The 25,219-nt window shown below is 43.1% G+C and overlaps 1 protein-coding gene across 3 annotated transcripts in view; it reads left to right on the top strand.

Moving 5' to 3' along the window:
* The window catches only part of LOC109875844 (DNA repair protein XRCC4), a 69,493-nt gene that overhangs the window by 7,476 nt on the left and 36,798 nt on the right, over positions 1-25,219 (top strand). For all 3 annotated transcript variants that reach the window (XM_020468270.2, XM_031817687.1, XM_031817686.1), the window contains exons 2-3: positions 1,899-2,072; positions 3,306-3,511. In XM_020468270.2, coding sequence (XP_020323859.1) covers positions 1,934-2,072; positions 3,306-3,511 — 345 coding nt within the window. In that variant the 5' untranslated portion in view covers positions 1,899-1,933. The remainder of the gene's footprint in view (positions 1-1,898; positions 2,073-3,305; positions 3,512-25,219) is intronic.

A 25,219-nucleotide genomic window follows, 5' to 3' on the forward strand; every position in this document is an offset into this window, starting at 1 on the left:
TAAGTAATTAAGGCAGTCTAGGCTGTTCAGGTGTGCTGGTTGCAGCCCTGTTCAAACCCTTTTTTGTTAATGTGTTCATATATGTAAATATACAGTACCCTGTGTATTTATGGAAATGAGGAACATATCATCTTTTTTTTTTACACTAAATATATTTAAAAAATATACCTGATACAATAAGAAAATGTATATATGATATCATTCTAAGAATAACGTGAAATTTGACAATACATTTTATACACGGATTCAAAAGTTTGGAGTACTTTGTCGATTTTCCTACTGTTGCATTTATTAGAATAATTTTTAAACAATTAGCTTTTTGGTCTTAATTTAAGGTTTGTGTTAGGCATATGGTTAGGAGTGGGGTTAAGGTTAGTGTTAGGTTTAAAATACAATTTTAAGATGAGAAATTGAAGATATAGGCAGGGTTTACTTTGTGGCTACGGTACATTTTCATAACCCCTACAGTAGGGTACTGCACCATTGAGACTTCAACCATTGAGACCCTGTCAAACGTGCTTCAGAACAGAAAGGACAGAATATAACATTGGGAAAGAGGGGAGGAGTGAACAAAGAATTACAGAGTTAGTGAGAGGAGAATAGAGGAGTGAGGGGCTGCAGGTGAAAGGGAGGGAGTTTGTGTCATGATTTAGGGATACAGGGATGATTGTGTGTAAGGGATATGAGGATGACATGGCCAGAATTCCAGCATTGGCTTTGAAGCTCTATGGGCAATGCTCCATTCCTGAGAGTCAGCACAGTGTTTATTTAATTGGAGTGTCCTTCTGTCATTACTGCAGGATCATCGTCCCTTCAGACAGATGTTACAGTAACTAATGAGAAGCTGGGCTCTCTTTATGAGGTTAAAGTTGACCCTACCCCCCTTCTCTCCTCATCCTTTACCCCTCCATCCTGCCTAACCAAACCCTCCTCAGAGCACAAAGGGTCAACTTTAATCTGCTGTGTGTGTGTCTGTGTGTGTGTGAGAGAGGAAAGGTCTCAGCTGTACCAATGATTTTGAATCACCTTGACCTGCTCCTTGGGCTTTTTTAGGGAGAAAAAAATGTGTACACATAACTTTTGGCTCCCTCTCTGAATGGGCTCCTTTTCATTTCTTCAAACGTGTCCAAATGGCCAACTGCCAATGAAGCTGTTCTTTTCACTCAGCCCTATACTTTGGCAGGCAATAGTCCAACTCACCTCTCACTTCACCTGGAAGCTGTAATCATGCTTTTTGGCATGGACATTCGTAATCAAGTAAAAGTTTCCCTGGCTTTGTCGAGGAAAACACATTTTCCAATACATTTCTAATTCATCAATGGTTTCTGTATTGGGAGATTTGAAGAAATGTTGCAGGTAGGGGAATCTGAGATTGGTTTGTAATCCTCAGATTATCATTTTTGTGATTGAGGATAAATCTTTGTCTGGCAAAACCTGCAGGGATTCAAGTGATTCAGTCTAGGCCTAACATATATGTTTTGATACACAACATTCTAATTGAGTTAGCTGTTAAACAACCAGGATGTTGTGCTCTTTTCTTTTATTCTGCACTTTGTTGGTGGTTAGAGAGCCAACACCCCAATGCCAGACCCCATGGATATCCTCTGTGGTTTTAACGTCACACACACACACACATATACAACCTCCTAAAAGGCCCTTTGTTGCAACACACTGACACTGCCCAATCCCTGAGTGAATTTGCATGGGGGCTTGTATTCACAGTAAACCATGAGCAATGAAACAATGCCCGGCATTGATGCAACCACTGTTAATACTCAAAATACGTAACAGAAAAAGCTTTTTTTATTTTTAAAAAGTTGTCACATCAAGAGTGTTTTATGTACATGATGAAGATTGTCCTTGTCTAAAGTCTGTCCCTTGGGTCTCTATCTCTGCAGGTCTGGAGCTAGAAGTGGGACGGTATTTGGGAGGCATGAGTGGTACGGTCCGTCAGATCAGTGTGGTGTTGGACCCAAGCATCCCCTATTTCCTGCGGGTGGACTGGGCCGAAGACCTGGGTGCTGGTTTCACTCTCGCCCTCAGTAACGGCAGCTCGTCCTGGATCGGAGAAGGTAAGGGCTAGATGCGGCTTACACAAGCATGTATGTAGATGCGTACACACACACACACACACACACACACACACACACACACACACACACACACACACACACACACACACACACACACACACACACACACACACACGGTAGAGGCCCGACTCCTTCACCATCCTCCAGACTGTGTTGTCACCAGGTGTGTTTGGGGTTCTCTTCATAAGGCCTCTTAAGTAGGCACCTGGCCCAACTATGTACCTCGACTCATAGCACTGTGACTGCTGGTCTGTTAGCCAGAGGGACAGCAGCGGGCTTGTTTCATCATCCATATTCACTCACATGGTGCAGCTTACAGGTGTATTACATTGATGAAGCCTTACAAGGCCTGTCTTTGTGTGTGTGCGTGTGTGTGCGTATACGTGTGTGTGTGTGTGTGTGTGTGTTGAGGGGTGTCCGAGTGAATGCCACACTGTGTCTTTCAACTAAGAAGTTACTTAGTGCACCATTTGTTTTGTGTCATTTAGGAATGGCAACAAAGCACTGCTATGTTTGCTTTCATGTACACATGGAACATAGCTACTCTCTTCTCTGGCTGTCCATCTGGGAGATGACCGGCAGTAACGGCATTGTGACAGATATGCACGTGCATGTGTGAGTGTGTGTGTGTTTGAACCTGTGTTAATTGGGACCCTGGCCCCTTGGAGAGCAGTTAATGATCTTCTCCTTGGCTTCCTTGCATGCTTTCCTTAAAGCTGGAATTCTTAATTGGTGAGACTGCCACGTCTGTTTGGGGTGTTACAACAACAAAGAACTTACTGAAAATGAACCGTCCCCCATATCGTAGCACGTGCGATAGGACAGCAGTGTACTGATTTTTAGATTTTTTTTGCCGAATGCCCCTCTACATTGTTTTTATCAACAAAACAAAAACAATAGCAAAGGCACTGGGGCAAACAGTGGTGATGTTTCCCATAATGCACATTTTCCCCTAATCTTTAAGCCTCCTTTATACATGCATTTAAAGTATGCATTGTCCTTCCAGTGAGACTTCGGTATAATCACGGCAGCAATTTTATACAACTCCAGTCCTATTTACTGGCATCAATATAATTGACTGGCCAGTCCACACAGCTACATGTAGGTAGCTAAGTAGAATCTCTGATTGAAAAGTGAGGATCAATGCCAGAAGAAACCTTGGGGACTAAAGTTGTGTCTTCTTGTTTTAACCCCTGCTTTGTACTCTTACAGTACCAGAGGAGGAGATGACTGGGAAAGCCACAGAGTTGGGAGTGAAAAGGGAGAAATATGTGGAAGATCTTCATCAGGCACTGACCGGAGGAGGAGAAAGCGAAAGAGGAAGAGGAAGAGTGGCAGAAAAGGAGGAGTACCTGTTCCACCTCTCCTCTGACCACGGTTGTCTGTCGTATGACAAGAAGACCCAGAGAGGCGTTTTGGTAAGTGTCGGCCATGGCTACTATAGCATGACACCCCACACGACTCCTTCCCTTTCAGATGGAGATACAGGCTACATCCCAATGTTTATGCTAACATACCAGGTAGAATAGTAGCCCAATCCACTGCTGGTTTTTACTCATACAGATGTAGGATATGAATTTGATCACACTGTTGCAGGAGAACTTTCCTGCAATACAGGACATTTAAAACATAGTTAATTTCAAGTTTAAAAAGTATTCTGTAGTTTGTAAATTCCACTTTGAAATTTCAGGCTAGATTTTAACTTACGAAAAATGTATCCACCCCTACAAAAATTTCATTTTTTAAAATAATTCACATTTCTTGTTGCTGCAGATTTATTTTCCTGCTGTAGCAAACTGGTCCAAATTAAGATCCTACATCTGTACTACTCCTGGACCAATGGAGAGTTTCCATTGAACATTCTTTTTAGTCAAGGATTTGAAAGTCGGCTTAATCTGGGCCTGTGAACATGTCCCCAAATGTAAACTGTTACTAGGCCTAATGGCTCTCATTGCAAGATCCTCTAGTCTTCTGGTTTCCCATAGGTTTTTCTTATGTGCGGCTCAATTTGTTTGACCACACACTTCATTTCCCATGATGCCCCAAGGACGTAGGTCACTAGCCACACACAAAAAATACACAGGAAGTCACTAAGAGGGTTTACAAGGGGCTGTTTAAAGATAAGATGTATTGTTTCTCCACAATCCAGGATAAAGAAGGTTGTGTTCCCTTGAGGGCCACTTGAGGAGAAACCAAGATAACAATCTGGCAATTTATTACCCATCTTATCAGAACAGAATGGTTTAGTCCCTGTGCGTAAATCATGCATAGAAATCAATGGGGGATTTGTGAGAACATTCTTAGTCTTTGCACAGATCTCAAGGTAGGATTTGGTCCATATTGTCCTGTGAGTGGGTGTTTAAAGCCCTGGGGGCCAGGTCACTGGGCGTCCTGGGACCCCTGTCCTGGTAGAGAGAGAGAGGGAGGGCTGGAGGGTAAGAAGCTCTGTTAGCAGGGGCCATAAATAACCTGTTTATGAACTAGGGCCGGCTCCATCTGAGACGATGTGAGACAAAAGGTCAGATACAGAGGACTAATACAAACTGTGTGTGTGTGTGTGTGTGTGTGTGTGTGTGTGTGTGTGTGTGTGTGCGTGTGTGTGTGTGTGTGTGTGTGTGTGGTAGGCCTTTGTTGAGGATTCCTGGGGTCTGTTTGCATTAAACTTTAACAACTTAGCTGGGTTATCACCTGCTTCTTTTCTTAGCTCTTTTTCTCTCTCTCTTTCTTTTTCAACACACACAGAAGTTGAAAGTGTAACAAGTCTTCTTAGCAAGATAATTGTAGGGTACAAAAGTGACTAAGATGAGGCAAGTTTCCTTCGGGAGCACAAGAAAGGAGAAGAAAGAGTACAAAACAGATGTTGAACTTAACCTGACATTAATATCTGATGCACATGACCCCTAGAAGTTGTAATGATACACTATATATAATATAAGGTTTTGCTGTTAAACTGCTCTTAAGCAGGTGTTTTAGATGAGTTACTCTGACATCAAACTCCTAACAGTGCATTTTATAGCCTCAACATTGCTGGTGGAAAAGATCAAGCTTTTGAATCGACTTGAAGATTGTGTATTTGCAAACATTGCTAATGTATTAGCATTAGCAATGTTTTTAATACTGTTATTATGGTAGTTCATGACACAGTATGCTCTTTATAATGATATTGCTTGAGTTAAGTCACTGTTGGAAATATTAACTAACGTTCTTTCCGAGAGGGAGAGGGAGAGAGTGTCTCTTGCCAGGTGGTTAACAGTCTACACCTGTTGCTTCAGAGTCTGAGGTAGCATTGTGGCACCAGGTGATATTCCTCATTTTGGCTTGAATGTCCACAGCAGCTTGCCCAATCATTATGTCAACACAGCGTCCCTTCACACTAGTGATTGTATGATATAACTATGTAAAGAAACGACCTGGGTGCTATTGCTATCACATTCACTATGCTCGTAAACTCTGATCTCGGATCAGGAACACTGATCACACAATCTATTAATCTATAGGCGCACACACCCAGTCTCTGCTGAATAGGGGACTATCTCTGTAAAATGTGTAACATTTTATATTGCCTGTAAATGTTAAGTTAACAACAGTACTCAGTAGTGTGGTCTAGTTGACAATGAGAACAGTGACAGATAGCTGTAAAGAGTGGTGTGTGGAGTGATGAATCACGCTTCACCATCTGGCAGTCCGACGGACGAATCTGAGGTTGGCGTATGCCAAGAGAACACTAGCTGCCCGAATGCATAGTTTTTTATTTTTTTTATTTATTTTTATTTCACCTTTATTTAACCAGGTAGGCTAGTTGAGAACAAGTTCTCATTTGCAACTGCGACCTGGCCAAGATAAAGCATAGCAGTGTGAGCATACAACAAAGAGTTACACATGGAGTAAACAATTAACAAGTCAATAACACAGTAGAAAACGAAGGGGGGGTCTATATACAATGTGTGCAAAAGGCATGAGGAGGTAGGCAAATAATTACAATTTTGCAGATTAACACTGGAGTGATAAAAGATCAGATGGTCATGTACAGGTAGAGATATTGGTGTGCAGAAGAGCAGAAAAGTAAATAAATAGAAACAGTACGGGGATGAGGTAGGTGAAAAGGGTGGGCTATTTACCAATAGACTATGTACAGCTGCAGCGATCGGTTAGCTGCTCAGATAGCTGATGTTTGAAGTTGGTGAGGGAGATAAAAGTCTCCAACTTCAGCGATTTTTGCAATTCGTTCCAGTCACAGGCAGCAGAGTACTGGAACGAAAGGCGGCCAAATGAGGTGTTGGCTTTAGGGATGATCAGTGAGATACACCTGCTGGAGCGCGTGCTACGGATGGGTGTTGCCATCGTGACCAGTGAGCTGAGATAAGGCGGAGCTTTACCTAGCATAGACTTGTAGATGACCTGGAGCCAGTGGGTCTGGCGACGAATATGTAGCGAGGGCCAGCCGACTAGAGCATACAAGTCGCAGTGGTGGGTAGTATAAGGTGCTTTAGTGACAAAACGGATGGCACTGTGATAGACTGCATCCAGTTTGCTGAGTAGAGTGTTGGAAGCCATTTTGTAGATGACATCGCCGAAGTCGAGGATCGGTAGGATAGTCAGTTTTACTAGGGTAAGCTTGGCGGCTTGAGTGAAGGAGGCTTTGTTGCGGAATAGAAAGCCGACTCTTGATTTGATTTTCGATTGGAGATGTTTGATATGAGTCTGGAAGGAGAGTTTGCAGTCTAGCCAGACACCTAGGTACTTATAGACGTCCACATATTCTAGGTCGGAACCATCCAGGGTGGTGATGCTAGTCGGGCATGCAGGTGCAGGCAGCGACCGGTTGAAATGCATGCATTTGGTCTTACTAGCGTTTAAGAGCAGTTGGAGGCCACGGAAGGAGTGTTGTATGGCATTGAAGCTTGTTTGGAGGTTAGATAGCACAGTGTCCAAAGACGGGCCGAAAGTATATAGAATGGTGTCGTCTGCGTAGAGGTGGATCAGGGAATCGCCCGCAGCAAGAGCAACATCATTGATATACACAGAGAAAAGAGTCGGCCCGAGAATTGAACCCTGTGGCACCCCCATAGAGACTGCCAGAGGACCGGACAGCATGCCCTCCGATTTGACACACTGAACTCTGTCTGCAAAGTAATTGGTGAACCAGGCAAGGCAGTCATCCGAAAAACCGAGGCTACTGAGTCTGCCGATAAGAATATGGTGATTGACAGAGTCGAAAGCCTTGGCGAGGTCGATGAAGACGGCTGCACAGTACTGTCTTTTATCGATGGCGGTTATGATGTCGTTTAGTACCTTGAGTGTGGCTGAGGTGCACCCATGACCGGCTCGGAAACCAGATTGCACAGCGGAGAAGGTACGGTGGGATTCGAGATGGTCAGTGACCTGTTTGTTGACTTGGCTTTCGAAGACCTTAGATAGGCAGGGCAGGATGGATATAGGTCTGTAACAGTTTGGGTCCAGGGTGTCTCCCCCTTTGAAGAGGGGGATGACTGCGGCAGCTTTCCAATCCTTGGGGATCTCAGACGAGATGAAAGAGAGGTTGAACAGGCTGGTAATAGGGGTTGCGACAATGGTGGCAGATAGTTTCAGAAATAGAGGGTCCAGATTGTCAAGCCCAGCTGATTTGTACGGGTCCAGGTTTTGCAGCTCTTTCAGAACATCTGCTATCTGGATTTGGGTAAAGGAGAACCTGGAGAGGCTTGGGCGAGGAGCTGCGGGGGGGGCGGAGCTGTTGGCCGAGGTTGAAGTAGCCAGGCGGAAGGCATGGCCAGCCGTTGAGAAATGCTTATTGAAGTGCCAACTGTAAGGTTTGGCGGAGGATGAGTAATGGCCTGGGGCTGTTTTTCATGGTTCAGGCTAGGCCCTTTAGTTCCAGTGAAGGGAAATCTTAATGCTACACCTTTGGGATGAATTGGAACGCCGATTTCGAGCCAGGCCTAATCACCCAACATCATTGCCCAACCACACTAATACTCTTGTGGCTGAATGGAAGTAAGTCCCCGCAACAATGTTCCAACATCTAGTGGAAAGCCTTCCCAGAAGAGTGGAGGATGTTATAGCAGCAAAGGGTGGACCAACTCCATATTAATGCCCATGATTTTGATGTTGACGAGCAGGTGTCTACATACTTTTCGTTATATAGTTTATACTGACTTCGTTGAATTTTAGATGTCACATGGGGTAGAAGGGATGATGAAGGAAGAGGGTAACATTCTCAGTCAGCTGGAATTTCTGTGGCAATGACGCTAACTTTGTGGGTTTTTACATAGCTCCCATGGCCTCATTTCAACAGACACCAACTCATGGTTTTGTACAGTAGCATACTGTATAACCTAGTTAAATATGACTATACCGTGTCTGGGATTTTTTATTTATTTTACCTTTATTTAACTAGTCAAGTCAGTTAATTAAGAACAAATTCTTATTTTCAATGAAGGCCTAGGAACAGGTTAACTGCCTGTTATGGGGCAGAACGACAGATTTGTACATTGTCAGCTCGGGGGTTCGAATTTGCAACCTTTCGCTTACTATGCTCTAACCACTAGGCTACCCTGCCGCCCTAGGAATTGTCTATACCTTGTCTGGGATTCCCTTCCTGCTTAAAAACACCTACAGGACAGTTCCAGTTCTGGGGTAGTTTCCTGAAGGTGCTTTTCCTGAAGCACATTGATTAGTGATTTAGGTATTTTGTTTAGTTTCCAACTCTCCTTCTTAAGCATTGTCACCCGTTGCTTGCATTGATTTCAAACATACTGTGAATGCGTTCATATGCATATTGATTTGTTGGGCTTCAGTAAAGAAGTCCTGTGTACTATGGTATGTTGGACTATACTCTTGTAGAGCCTCCCTACGTTATGAAGTCTTTACCCTTCTACACAATGCACTAGCCACTGTATGCTTTTTCCCCATTCGCACAAACTGCCATGCCTGGGGGAAAATAGCACCCCCATGTTCAGTATATGGCACACACTCCACACTACGTTCCCTCATGACAGGCCTGCCTGAGTTGTCACCATTCCACACAGACCACAGGCTGATGTGTGGCTGATGTTGTTGGCTAGCCTAGCTGAGGGGGGAACACCCTGACTGTCACTGCTCCTCTGATTCCCAGAGGACAGGGCAGGTCCAGGAGCATCCAGTCCCAGGGAATTCCCAGAGGCTTCCTATGGAGGCTCTCCAATATTTTGAGGTTTTGCGTGTTGAGTCACTTCTCTCATACCCTCTCATACCCATTGAAAAATGGCGCCGGAAGAAATGGCAGCAGTTTTACGGGCACCCAACCAATTGTGCTATAATGTGGGGGGGTTTTCGCGTTATTTGTTACTTATTTTGTACATAATGTTTCTGCCACTATCTTACGGCAAAAAAAGAGCTTCTGGATATCAGGACAGCGATCACTCACCTCAGATAAGAAGAAGATTTTTTCTTCAACAAGCAGGACGCACAAGACATTCTCCGAACACCCGACAGGGCCAACATCCCAGTTATCTGCAAGAGGAAGAGATGCAGGTACAGAGGACACAGAGTGGGATGCCTCGTGAGGATCCGCAGAAAGCGAGTGGGAAAGCTGCCGTTACCATCAATATTACTCGCCAACGTGCAAACATTGGACAATAAATTAGACAAGGTACAATCACGAATATCCAACCAACGGGTCATGAAAAACTGTAATATCCTATGTTTCACAGAATCGTGGCTGAATGATGACATGGATATTCAGCTTGCGGGATATACGCAGCACCGTCAAGACGAGGGAGGGCAGTCTGTGCATATTTGTAAACAACAGCTGCTGCACGAAATCTAAGGAAGTCTCTAGATTTTTCTCTCCTGAAGTAGAGTATATTGTGATTAATTGCAGGCCACACTACTTGCCTAGTGAGTTTTTAGTTATACTTTTCGTGGCTATGTATTTACCACCACAGACAGATGCTGGCACTAAGACCGCACTCAGTCAGCTGTATAAGGAAATAAGCAAACAGGAAACCACTCACCCAGAGGTGGCGCTCCTAGTGGCCAGAGACTTTTATGCAGGGAAACTTAAATCAGTTCTCCCAAATGTTAAATGTGCAACAAGAGTGGAAAAAATTCTAGATCACATGTACTCCACACAGAGACGCGAACAAAGCTCTCCTTCGCCCTCTATTTGGTAAATCCGACCACAACTCTATCCTCCTGATTCCTGCTTACAAGCAACAATTAATGCAGGAATCACCAGTGACTCGGTCTATAAAAAAGTGGTCAGATGAAGCAGATGCTAAACTACAGGACTGTTTTGCTATCACAGACTGGAACATGTTCCAGTTCGAGTTCACCATGTTCGAGTTCACCACATCAGTCACTGGCTTTATCAATAAGTGCATCGAGGACGTCATCCCCATAGTGATTGTACGTACACACCCCAACCAGAAACCATGGATTACAGGCAACATTCGCACAGAGCTAAAGGGTAGAGCTGCAGCTTTCAAGGTGCACGATTCTAACCCCGAAGCTTATAAGAAATCCTGCTATGACCTGCGACGAACCATCAAACAGGCAAAGTGTGAATAGAGGGCTAAGATTGAACTATACTACACCGGCTCTGACGCTCGTCTTATGTGGCAGGGCTTGCAAACTATTACAGACTACAAAGGGAAGCACAGCCACGAGCTGCCCAGTGACACGGCGGATTACCAGGACGTGTGCTTCAGGCTTGTGCTGACCAACTGGCAGTTGTCTTCACTGACATTTTCAACATGTCCCTAATTGAGTCTGTAATACAAACATGTTTCAAGCAGATCACCATAGTCCCTATGCCCAAGAACACAAAGGCAACCTGCCTAAATGTCTACAGACCTGTAGCACTCACATCCGTAGCCATGAAGTGCTTTGAAAGGCTGGTAATGGCTCACATTAACTACATTATCCCAGAACCCTAGACCCATTCCAATTTGCATACCGCCCAAACAGATTCACAGATGATGCAATCTCTATTGCACTCCACACTGCACTTTCACACCTGGACTAAAGGAACACCTATGTGAGAATGCTATTCATTGATTACAGCTCAGCGTTCAACACCATAGTACCCTCAAAGCTCATCACTAAGCTAAGGATCTTGGAACTAAACATCTCCCTCTGCAACTGGATCCTGGACTTCCCGATGGGCCGCTCCCAGCTGGTGAGGGTAGGTAGGAACACGCTGATCCTCAACACTGGAGCCCCCCAGAGGTGCATGCTCAGTCCCCTCCTGTACTTCCTGTTCACCCACGACTGCATGGCCAGGAACGACTCCAACACCATCATTGAATTTGCAGACGACACAACAGTGGTAGGCCTGATCACCAACAACGACGAGACAGCCTATAGGGAGGAGGTCAGAGACATGGCCGGGTGGTGCCAGAATAACAACCTATCCCTCAACGTAACCAAGACTACGGAGATGATTGTGGACAACAGTTAAAGGAGGACCGAACACACCCCCATTCTCTTCGACGGTGCTGTAGTGGAGCAGATTGAAAGCTTCAAGTTCCTTGGTGTCCACATCACCAACAAATTAGAATGGTCCAAACACACCAAGACAGTCGTGAAGAGGGCATGACAAAGCCTATTCTCCTCAGGAAACTAAAAAGATTTGGCATGGGTCCTGAGATCCTCAAAAGGTTCAACAGCTGCAATATCGAGAGCATCCTGATTGTTTGCATTACTGCCTGGTACGGCAATTGCTTGGCCTCCGACCGCAAGGCACTTAAGAGGGTTGTGCGTACGGCCCAGTTCATCACTGGGGCTTAGCTGCCTGCCATCCAGGACCTCTACACCAGGCGGTGTCAGAGGAAGGCCCTGAAAATTGTCAAAGACCCCAGCCAACCCAGTCATAGACTGTTTTCTCTACTACCACATGGCAAGCGGTACCGGAATGCCAAGTCTAGGACAAAAAGGCTTTTCAAAAGTTTTTACCCCCAAGCCATAAGACTCCTGAACAGGTAAACAAATGGCTACCCGGACTATCTGCATTGTGTGCCCAACCTCTATTTTTCACTGCTGCTACTCTCTGTTTATCATATATGCATAGTCACTTTAACTATACAATCATGTACATACTACCTCAATTGGCCCGACCAACCAGTGCTCCCATTGCCTAACCAGGCTATCTGCATTGTGTCCCGCCACCCACCACCTGCCAACCCCTCCTTTACACTACTGCTACTCTCTGTTCATCATATATGTACAGTCAATTTAACCATATCTACATGTACATACCACCTCAATCAGCCCGACTAACCGGTGTCTGTATGTAGCCTCGCTACTCTTATAGCCTTGCTACTGTATATAGCCTCGCTACTGTATATAGCCTCGCTACTGTATATAGCCTCGCTACTGTATATAGCCTCGCTACTGTATATAGCCTCGCTACTGTATATAGCCCCGCGCTGTTATTTGTTTGTCTTTAGACAGTTTTTTATGTCTTTACTTACCTATTGTTCACCTAATACCTTTGTTGCACTATTGGTTAGAGCCTGTAAGTAAGCATTTCCCTGTAAGGTCTACACCTGTTGTATTCGGCGCACGTGACAAATACATTTTGATTTGACCCATGACTTGTGGCAAGGGCATTCTTGCAGCCGCTCACTTGCATGCATTGCCCACAGCCATATATTTAGAGGAATACCTACAGTACACTGCACTTGACACATGTTCAGGTTCTCTTGTTTGGATCTTCAGTTGATTCATTGATGCTCCTCTGTGAAAGTATTACTTGAACGAATTGAGATGTGCTAGTTCGGTGTTGAGGTGAAGTTGGATACTATCAGGATATTCTCAGCAACATCATCTGTCAGGGGTTCTAGAGAACTAACAGGCTGGGGGATAACTGCTTTACCGTGTCAGACAAATCCTTTTTTTCATATATATATATATATATATATATATATATACAGTACCAGTCAAAAGTTTGGACACACCTAATCATTCAAGGGTTTTTCTTTATTTTGACCATTTTCTACACTGTAGAATAATAGTGAAGATATCAAAACTATGAAATAACACATATGGAATCATGTAGTAACCAAAAAAGTGTTAAACAAATCAAAATATATTTTATATTTGAGATTCTTCAAAGTAGCCACCCTTTGCCTTGATGACAGCTTTGCACGCTCTTGGCGTTCTCTCAACCTTTGGTCTGAGAGAGAGGACAAACATAATGTTTTTGCGGATTATGATGCTTCCTATTGGATTTATATGGACAAGGAAACTTCCCTGTCCTTTTCTTTGCGCTACATTAACTCACATTAAAGATTGTACTTATCCATATTATGACTAGACTATACATGGCCTTTCTCACTGTGTTGCCAGTATCCATGCTATTGTACTACTGTAGGGTGTCTAAAGGTCTATATCATGTCCAACCCATTCTATACCAATGATACCACTGTCTCATCTAGCTGTCTCTACTGGGCGTGGAGCTACTCCAACACCTGCTTCTGTGGCAGAAAAGAGGAAGAACAGTGAAGAAAACTAAAGGAAACAGTGTGATTGAAATGAAAATGAATTGTCCCCACCCAGCCCAAAACCAAACACGTCTGTGAATACACACAGATACGTCATTGTTGGCAAACAGTCATATAGTGGTGCCCTTGTCTAGGGTGCTGTGGCTTTTGTTAGGCAGAATGCATTGATAGATACGCAGGGCGACTTGACTGTTGAGCTTGCCAACCGAAACAGACAAGCTCTGATACAGGTAACACTGCAAGGAAAATATCTAGATGTCTGTTTTACTTAAAGAACTGCAGATAATGTCTTACTAAGAACATGTTCAGTGTTGGGCAGAACAAGTAGTGGTGAAATCCAGAATCATTTAAGTCCTAATCCAGACCCCTCTCGGATACAATTAGTATCCTCTCCAATAAATAATGTCGTCCCGTTTTGTGTTTCCATTTTCACAGTTTTGTGTAGTGGTGCAATGACGCTAATTTGTGTTTGGATAAATCGCTAAACCAACAAAAGCAGACAGGGACCAGAGTGACTGAAAAGTAGGACAATTAATACAACTCAAATTGTGTATTTGGTTGCAAATTACAAAGAAATTGAGACGGCCAGTTCTGTATGACAATTGGAAGAAAGCTAAAAATTAAGATTCTCTAGACCACAATGGAGGATACAATTTAGGACTAATCCATGTGGTCTGTCTGGGTGTCCATCATTCATCTTTTTGTCTGTTTGCACAAGTTGCACTTACAGATATTTGTTAAAGAACTGCAGTCATTTTGACATGCAGATTTCTCCCACAATCTTGCTGGAGTCTTTCTGGTACAATCAGAAATGTGACCCAATAGTGTCATCATGTTCCATGGCACACACTAAACTGTTTAGAAAGCCTCAAATGATCAGTCTTTATCAGGGCATTGCCACCTCTCACTTCCATCTCATTGTCTTCCCCACAGCCTCTGCAAGGTGGATCTGCTGCTGACAGGGCAAGCTTTCCGCTAGTTGCCCACGCTTCCCATAATAAAGACCCCCTCCCACCCCAAAACACACACACAGTGCTATACGATCACACACAAGCACGTATGCACACACACACACACACACATCATTGTTTTCCAGAGATACATGCCATTTTGAGCTAGGAAAGGGGTATATGGCTATGATTAATGGTTGCGTGGGCTCCAACAGTAGTCCTGTCTGTTGTAATAATGTGTACTGTCTATTAAGTCCTGTCTGTTGTAATAATATATACTGTCTATTAAGTCCTGTCTGTTGTAATAATATATACTGTCTACTAAGTCCTGTCTGTTGTAATAATATATACTGTCTACTAAGTCCTGTCTGTTGTAATAATATATACTGTCTACTAAATCCTGTCTGTTGTAATAATATATACTGTCTACTAAGTCCTGTCTGTTGTAATAATATATACTGTCTACTAAGTCCTGTCTGTTGTAATAATATATACTGTCTACTAAGTCCTGTCTGTTGTAATAATATATACTGTCTACTAAATCCTGTCTGTTGTAATAATATATACTGTCTATTCAGTCCTGTCTGTTGTAATAATGTGTACTCTCTACTAAATCATGTCTGTTGTAGTAATATATACTCTCTACTAAATCCTGTCTGTTATGTGTACTGTATATTAAGCAATTAATGGGGTTTCACCATGCGGACTCTGCAACAGGGTCATTTTCCTTAAAGTTTCTTATATCACAGTATGGATGAAATTGCTTAACTTTTTGGAAAACCAAAGGATGTCTAGATTATCAAGTAGACTTTGCCTTTATGAATGAGTTCATTGTGTCCCTGCTCCCAGTGTAACCAGGGTGACTTCAGGACATTCACTTGGGAGTTGGATGCTCCCAGTGTAACCAGGGTGACTTCAGGACATTCACTTGGGAATTGGATGCTCCCAGTATAACCAGGGTGACTTCAGGACATTCACTTGGGAGTTGGATGCTCCCAGTGTAACCAGGGTGACTTCAGGACATTCACTTGGGAGTTGGATGCTCCCAGTGTAACCAGGGTGACTTCAGGACATTCACTTGGGAGTTGGATGCTCCCAGTGTAACCAGGGTGACTTCAGGACATTCACTTGGGAGTTGGATGCTCCCATAAGGAATGCCTTGTTCCCCTCTATGCCCACTATGTGTTTCCATTTTCACTGGGGTCATGTCCCTATCCCTTTGTTCACCAGTCCTACATTCCACCTCCCCTCCCTGCTGCTGACCTTCTGTTCTGGGCACTGACTGTCTGGACTCGGTCTATACATACATACATACATACATACATACATACATACATACATACATACATACACACACACACACACACACACACACACACACACACACACACACACACACACACACACACACACACACACACACACACACACACACACACACACACACACACACACACACACACACACACACACACACACACACACACACACACACAAGGGAATCCCCTCAGACACTTACACTGATTAGCACTAGTTTATGCCTCTGATTGAAGCAGAGTTGTGTGGGTGTGTACCAAAGATTTAGATACCATATAGAAAAAGTAGGTATCCCAACTCCAGTCTTCCCCCCTCTACTTCAACAGGCTCCCTGCTCTTTTCCTTGGGCTATTACCCTCCCCTCACCCCCCCGTCTGTTCCTCTCATACTGTGATTCCTTACTCTGTTATTGATGTGAGGGGGGCTGACAGGAGAAGCTGGTAAAGAAAAGCCTGGGCCCAGTTTTTCAAAAGTTATCTACCTGTATTTCGCCTATCGGATAGGTTGCATATAAATACAACGAATAGAACAACCAAATATTTTTTCACTTGTTTGGGACTCCTGTTCTATTCATTCTATTTCTATGCATTTCATTCTCTCCAATAAAACTGAGCCCTGGCGTATTGTCCTAAGCTGTACTCCGCACGCTACCGCTGGCATTTATCTGTGTCGGATGTATAAGACAGGGGTGTCTGTGTGATGGGCATATGGGCACTGTATGGCGGATGGGTGTACATATACAGTATGTTGGCTGTTATGCCTGTATTGAGAGAGCACATGGAACGTGTTTTCTTTAAGGATATTTCTTAAGGATGTGTGTGTATGGCAGTTGTGTGTTAAACTACAAAGTGGGGAGGTATATGCTGAGTGTCGAAGATGTGTTTGTAAATCTGGACATAGCGGGTTGGGGTAATAAGGCTGGGGTCATAACTGTGTGTGTCTACAAATTGGGGAATGTATGGTATGTATAAGTAATTTTGTATGTGAATGGATTATTCATATCAAGGCCATGTATCTAATTTAATAGGATATTTTTACAAACATTTACAAATGTGTGTGGTATCCATTAGCTTAGTTCTTTTTTGTTTTTTTGTATTCTGAAATGTAACCTTTATTTAACTAGGCAAGTCAGTTAAGAACAAATTCTTATATACAATGACGGCCTACCAGGGAACAGTGGGTTAACTGCCTTGTTCAGGGGCAGAACAACAGACTTTTACCTTGGCAGCTCAGGGATTCGATCCAACAACCTTTCGGTTACTGGCCCAACGCTCTAACCACTAGGTTGCCTTCCGTCAAATCCATGGCTTCTGTTCTCCTTTCCCTATTGCTTACACAGTGTAAGTGTAACTTTCAACATGAATCTCATACATTTCTCAAGGATATCATGTACTTGGACTGTTCAATATTCGTAGAAAATATACCTGGTCTATAGTGTTTCCTTGCAACAATTCCTCACAGAGATGCATCTCAATTGTCTGAAGGACCTTCCTCCCCTTGACCTTCCTTCCCTTGATATACCTTCCCTTGTATCCTTGCTTCCTTTTCGTTATATTCACTTACAGAAATAACCAGACAGGTGAATGCAAATCTCCCTAATGAATAGCAAGTATATATGTGCTATGAAGTGTGTTCACAGCACTAGCAATATGCAAATGCACAATTCACAAGTTAACAAATTCCACATGAAAACAGAAAGATGTGTTTGCTCTGTCTGAAAGGAGGCCTTTTTTTCAATACCCCAGCTCTCTGTGAAAGGGTAGCCTATATCAGTCACACAGGATGGCAGTTCTGGTCCTGCCCAGTTATCTGCCCACACCCTGGCAAGGCCTGGCACACGGCATAGACTTTGACCTTTAGCTTTATCACTGCGTCTCAGAAGGAAAAGAAAAGTAAAGGAATGAGAGAAGTAAGACTTCATCCTGTCTGTCTTTCCATGGAGACTTCATCCTGTCCGTCTTTCTACGGAGACTTCATCCTGTCTGTCTTTCCATGGAGACTTCATCCTGTCCGTCTTTCCATGGAGACTTCATCCTGTCCGTCTTTCCACGGAGACTTCATCCTGTCCGTCTTTCCACCACGGAGACTTCATCCTGTCCGTCTTTCCCAGGAGACTTCATCCTGTCACACACACATCCACGCACACACACACACACACACACACACACACACACACACACACACACACACACACACACACACACACTGAGTACGTTTACATGCACAGTAATAATTTCATATTAAACTAATTATGCCAGTAGGCAGATTATGCAATAGTCATGTAAACACCTTACTCTGCTTATCTTAATCGGCATAAGGTCAAAATCAAAGTAAACTTATGCCGATTAAAACACCTGGTTTTCAGGACAGTCTTTCTAATTATTAGGACATATAAACACCTTAATCGGTGTTCCAGCAGTGTATTTGATCTGCTCATGTGTTGGCGCCAGCCGGGCGAGCCTCCCTCTAGCGTGAGTGAAGTGAGTTCAGAACAACTGAATGTATGCATCTTAGAAGTAGTTTTCACATACAAGCTTTATATGTCCCAAAAATAACATGGTTGCTGTGGTAGAATGTTTAGTTTGCTTGGTGATTTTCGGCATTGATCAGAGTGCCATCAGGTAGCCTGATTTCAGATGTGTCCATGTAAACAGGATTATTAAGGAAATCGTTCTTCTTCCAAAGCATGTAAATGTTTTAATTTGAACTATTATATTCATCTGACTTTTCACAATAATCACATTATGTAACCATACTCATTGTTTGCATTAGTCCTGTGATCTTTTGTCTCAAAATGTCTTAGATGGAACCGGCCCTAGTTCATAAACAGGTTATTTATGGCCCCTGCTAACATAGCTTCTTACCCTCCAGCCCTCCCTCTCTCTACCAGGACAGGGGTCCCAGGACACCCAGTGACCTGGCCCCCAGGGCTTTAAACACCCACTCACAGGACAATATGGACCCAACATAGCCTAAACACATTACATTGGTCACTGGCAAGAAGGACTTGTGTCAAGGAAACAGTTTGTCGTCAGAATGAGAGGGAGCAGAGAAACAAATGTGCCCATAATGATCTTCAAAATATAATGAGCTGCAAAACCAACTGAATTACAAGAGGCCCAGAACAGGAGTAGCCAAGCTGCAGTCGACTTCAGGGCTCACTCTGACTTGTCAGCAATGCTCAGCGTGTTAGTGTACACAAGGGTTATAGTTTACCCCATGCTATTATGACCTCTTCTACTCCCCTAACCTATCATTATAGTGATAAATGAAACAGCACATCTTACAGGCAGAGTAATGTGAACCAGGGTTGAACCACGGGGTCACAGAGATGTACTGTACTTTACAGTATAGATAGACTGACCTGTGATTAGCCACACTGAGCTGACTGACACGCTGCCCTGGCACGGGGGTGAAGGGGGAGATCTAAAGGAAGAAGTGAAGGGGGTTGGAGCTAAAGTAAGAACAAAGCCTTAAGTGTTACTCAGTGTGACACATCATTCCCTGAACACACGTACACTTTCTAAACCTTTGCTCAGATTCACCTTTGCGCGTTCAGACATGTAACGGTCACTCACACAGACCTGTGTACAAACACCCTCTAGTTAAACAGCTCTCTCATTTTAAACTCTGCACATTACTTTTATCATCTCTTATTAAGCACGCCTACAGTTTCATAGACTCTCAGGCTGTGGGGCTCAGCCTGCATAGGATCAGTCAGTAACATCTTCATTTTGGTCTTATTTTTACGAGGTTGGGAAGCTGTCTTTCAATATAACCTGGGTGGTCTCCTCCAAATCCTGAAGCCATTAGTGCATTGTTAAAGTGCTGATTTACATGGCCATGTCGTAATCAGCCCTCGTTGTTGGGGCTCTTTCACAGCCGTTACATCGGCTGTTTGGCAACACCAAGGCCGATGGCAGCGCTTAGGTTAGCAATCACACAAAACAAGGACAGGGAGTCTGAGGGGGGTTAATGTGCATTGTGGTGTTTTAGCTTTGTATTGTCATGTTTTTGAGTGTTGAAAGCTATATAGTTAGTGAACAATAACATATTATGCTGTATATTGAAAACAGAAGAGCATAACTTTGTTTATTGAGAAATGAATGAGGCAGGGCTGTATAAAGGGTCCTATTCGGCAAGCCAAAGTATTGAATAACATATAAACTAAATCAGTGATCTCCAAACACAATGAAATCCTTACAGGAATTAAACATTGATTTTAGTACCATGAAATACAAACACTGGTGGAAAGAAATGTCAAATATTGGACAACAGTTTGTCCAAAATTGAAATTACTTGCAGAACTCAGAATAAACTACTATTGTGCAAGTTATTTAAATATTGTATAAGAGTGAACTAGCATTGTGCAAGTTATTTAAATACTGTATAAGAGTGAACTAGCATGGTCTAGTCACAGTAAGAATGAGGAACACTGTGCACATATAACTTCTCACAAACTTGTGTTCAGGTTTCCTTCATTTTACTGTGACTGGGCCTGAGTATTTCCTGAAAAGTGTGGTGTGCAGGTTTCCTCACAAGTCTGATTTCTGCTTGTGTTTTCTTCTTCTTTGTGAGAGAGAATACACGGGGAGAAAGAGACCAACAGAGAGCAGGAAGGGAAACATAGAGAGAACGGTGATGGTGAGGAGTGTCTACTTTGACACGATCAGGTTCACCGTGCCAGGAGAAAACAGCTGTGTGGCCTGCCAGGACAACTCTGGCCTAGACAAAAATTACAAGCATTTAATGAGAGCTTTTGAAGACGCCAGCATTTATTACAGTGGGTCAACGACCCCAACACAGCCCCGCAAAGATTTAGCACCTCACTACCTTCTGGTTTCCCAACTCATCATGAGGCATTGCATCCTCTTTCTCTATGGGGGGAATTTAGACCTGAGGTATGCATACGTAAAATTAACTTAATTCCTTTTTTACACACGTCCTTCTTGAATTTAAGTATGGGGAAATGCATGTATTAATTCTCTCATAATTCCACCACCTTTACACGTGAGGAAACTATGAATAAGGTCCAGCAACCTATCGGTTCCAAGTGGAAAAACATCAACTTTCTTTTTTCTGATAGAAATAACACCATTCTCCATGCACTGTAATTTACAACTTAATAAGAGCTATTAATAAGACCTAGGTAAATGAGTAATCTGTTTGGATAAGGGGATTGTAAATATAAAATTACACTTGTTTTAGATCTATTTGAACTTATAGTCGGTGGAAACAAATGTGAAACCAGTCATATCACACACACACACACACACACACACACACACACACACACACACACACACACACACACACACACACACACACACACACACACACACACACACACACACACACACACACACACACACACACATACATTCATGCTACACACACATCACAACTGCTGCTACCAGACTCTTATTTACTATTGTTAATACTGCAAAATTTAAACACATTTAAACACTTGCCCCTCAATCCCCCCTGAAACGTGTAAATATTGTGCCTTCCTGTATTATACTTATGATAAAAGGTTTATTCTATTCTACCGAGCCATTTACTTTATGTTTGTATTCTTATGTTTTATCATTTGTAATTGCTGTTGCATTGTTGAGAAGGAACCTGCAAGTAAGCATTTGGCTACATTTCTTTAAATGGACAATTCTGTGAACTATCTTGTGTATCTTTTAAATTGACACAATACCTGTTAGCAAAGGTGTCAGCTAAAGATTACGTGCAGGAGCTTGAGGGATTTGTAGTTTTGCATGATGTCTACTTTGATGCTAATTAGCATTTCTGAATCTGAGAGTAAATAGAGGCGAATAAATTGATAAAAGTCACCTTGTCCGCGAGAGATTTACATGGTTATCAAAACGTCATGCCATGGTAAGGATACACGAAACACAGCCCTTTAAGTGTTTTTAAAATTCCCTATGGGAAAAATGAATGGTAAAAAAACTATTGGAAACTTTTCCCTGTTTGACCGCTAGGTTTTATGGGTATTATGACACCTCCACAGTAGGGCTCTATATCGTGAAAAATGTCATGTTAACCAAAATTAGCTTTTTGGTCTTAATTTAAGGTTAGGGTTAGTGCATAAGGTTAGCATTGTGGTTAAGTTTAGGGTTAGATTTAAGGTTAGGGTTAGAGAAAATCCAATTTTAAGAAGATAAAATGTAGAAATAGGTGGGGTTTATGACTTTGTGGCTGTGAGGCCTGAGTTTCCCACTTGGAAAGTATCAAAATCACCCAATAGGAAGCTCTACGCAAATAACTTAATTTTAACTCAGAGGTTCAGATTTTCCAACTTGTCATGAATACACCATCTGGCAAGCCAAAATAGTTATTGAGTAAGCACGGTGAACTTGCAAGCACCCCTTTTGAGCAAGCTCTATCCTCAAGATTGACCTCTCTTCTTTTGTCTTCAAATCATATTAAATCAAAGTTTGTCACGTGCGCCGACTACAACAGTGAAATGCCTACTTACAGGCTCTAACCAATAGTGCACAAATGGTAGTAGGTGAACAATAGGTAAGTAAAGAAATAAATAACAACAGTAAAAAGACAGTGAAAAATAACAGCAGCGAGGCTGTAAAAGTAGCGAGGCTACATACAGACACCGGTTAGTCGGGCTGATTGAGGTAGTATGTACATGTAGATATGGTTAAAGTGACTATGCATATGTGATGAACAGAGAGTAGCAGTAGCGTAAAAGAGGGGTTGGCGGGTGGTGGGTGGCGGGACACAACGCAGATAGCTCGGTTAGCCAATGTGCGGGAGCAGTGGTTGGTGTTCCCGCATGTATGTACATGAATGTATAGTTAAAGTGACTATGCATATATGATAAACAGAGAGTAGCAGCAGCAGCGTAAAAGAGAGGTTGGGCACACAATGCAGATAGTCCGGGTAGCCATTTGATTACCTGTTCAGGAGTCTTATGGCTTGGGGGTAAAAACTGTTGAAAAGCCTTTTTGTCCTAGACTTGGCACTCCGGTACCGCTTGCCATGTGGTAGTAGAGAAAACATTCTATGACTGGGGTGGCTGGGGTCTTTGACAATTTTTAGGGCCTTCCTCTGACACCACCTGGTGTAGAGATCCTGGATGGCAGGCAGCTTAGCCCCAGTGATGAACTGGGCCGTATGCACTACTCTCTGTAGTGCCTTGTGGTCGGAGTCCATCAGGAAGTCCAGGATCCAGTTGCAGAGGGAGATGTTTAGTTCCAAGATCCTTAGCTTAGTGATGAGCTTTGTGGGTACTATGGTGTTGAACGCTGAGTTGTAGTCAATGAATAGCATTCTCACATAGGTGTTCCTTTAGTCCAGGTGGGAAAGGACAGTGTGGAGTGCAATAGAGATTGCATCATCTGTGAATATTTTTGGGCGGTATGCAATTTGGAATGGGTCTAGGGTTTCTGGGATAATGGTGTTAATGTGAGCCATTACCAGCCTTTCAAAGCACTTCATGGCTACGGATGTGAGTGCTACAGGTCTGTAGTCATTTAGGCAGGTTGCCTTTGTGTTCTTGGGCACAGGGACTATGGTGGTCTGCTTGGCAGCTCGCGGCTGTGCTTCCCTTTGTAGTCTGTAATAGTTTGCAAGCCCTGCCACATAAGATGAGCATCGGAGCCGGTGTAGTATGATTCAATCTTAGCACGGTGTTGACGCTTTGCTTGTTTGATGGTTCATCGCAGGGCTTAGCAGGATTTCTTATAAGCTTCCATCACCTTGTCTTATAAGAGTCCCACACCTTGAAAGCGGCAGCTCTACCCTTTAGCTCTGTGCGAATGTTGCCTGTAATCCATGGTTTCTGGTTGGGGTATGTACGTACAGTCACTATGGGGAATACGTCCTCGATGCACTTATTGATAAAGCCAGTGACTGATGTGGTGTATTCCTCAATGCCATCGGAAGAATCCCGGAACATGTTCCAGTCTGTGATCACAAAAGAGTCCTGTAGTTTAGCATCTGCTTCATCTGACCACTTTTTTTATAGACCGAGTCACTGTTGATTCCTGCTTTAATTCCTGCTTGTAAGCAGGAATCAGGAGGATAAATCAAATCAAATCAAATCAAATTTTATTTGTCACATACACATGGTTAGCAGATGTTAATGCGAGTGTAGCGAAATGCTTGTGCTTCTAGTTCCGACAATGCAATAATAACGAACAAGTAATCTAACTAACAATTCCAAAAAACTACTGTCTTATACACAGTGTAAGGGGATAAAGAATATGTACATAAGGATATATGAATGAGTGATGGTACAGAGCAGCATAGGCAAGATACAGTAGATGATATCGAGTACAGTATAACATATTTTTTTTATTTTATTTATTTAACCTTTATTTAACCAGGTAGGCTAGTTGAGAACAAGTTCTCATTTACAACTGCGACCTGGCCAAGATAAAGCATAGCAGTGTGAGCATACAACAAAGAGTTACACATGGAGTAAACAATTAACAAGTCAATAACACAGTAGAAAACAAAGGGGGGGTCTATATACAATGTGTGCAAAAAGCATGAGGAGGTAGGCAAATAATTACAATTTTGCAGATTAACACTGGAGTGATAAATGATCAGATGGTCATGTACAGGTAGAGATATAGGTGTGCAGAAGAGCAGAAAGGTAAATAAATAAAAACAGTATGGGGATGAGGTAGGTGAAAAGGGTGGGCTATTTACCAATAGACTATGTACAGCTGCAGCGATCGGTTAGCTGCTCAGATAGCTGATGTTTGAAGTTGGTGAGGGAGATAAAAGTCTCCAACTTCAGCGATTTTTGCAATTCGTTCCAGTCACAGGCAGCAGAGTACTGGAACGAAAGGCGGCCAAATGAGGTGTTGGCTTTAGGGATGATCAGTGAGATACACCTGCTGGAGCGCGTGCTACGGATGGGTGTTGCCATCGTGACCAGTGAGCTGAGATAAGGCGGAGCTTTACCTAGCATAGACTTGTAGATGACCTGGAGCCAGTGGGTCTGGCGACGAATATGTAGCGAGGGCCAGCCGACTAGAGCATACAAGTCGCAGTGGTGGGTGGTATAAGGTGCTTTAGTGACAAAACGGATGGCACTGTGATAGACTGCATCCAGTTTGCTGAGTAGAGTGTTGGAAGCCATTTTGTAGATGACATCGCCGAAGTCGAGGATCGGTAGGATAGTCAGTTTTACTAGGGTAAGCTTGGCGGCTTGAGTGAAGGAGGCTTTGTTGCGGAATAGAAAGCCGACTCTTGATTTGATTTTCGATTGGAGATGTTTGATATGAGTCTGGAAGGAGAGTTTGCAGTCTAGCCAGACACCTAGGTACTTATAGACGTCCACATATTCTAGGTCGGAACCATCCATGGTGGTGATGCTAGTCGGGCATGCAGGTGCAGG

This window comes from Oncorhynchus kisutch, linkage group LG3, assembly GCF_002021735.2.
Source record: "Oncorhynchus kisutch isolate 150728-3 linkage group LG3, Okis_V2, whole genome shotgun sequence".
Taxonomy (NCBI): domain Eukaryota; kingdom Metazoa; phylum Chordata; class Actinopteri; order Salmoniformes; family Salmonidae; genus Oncorhynchus; species Oncorhynchus kisutch.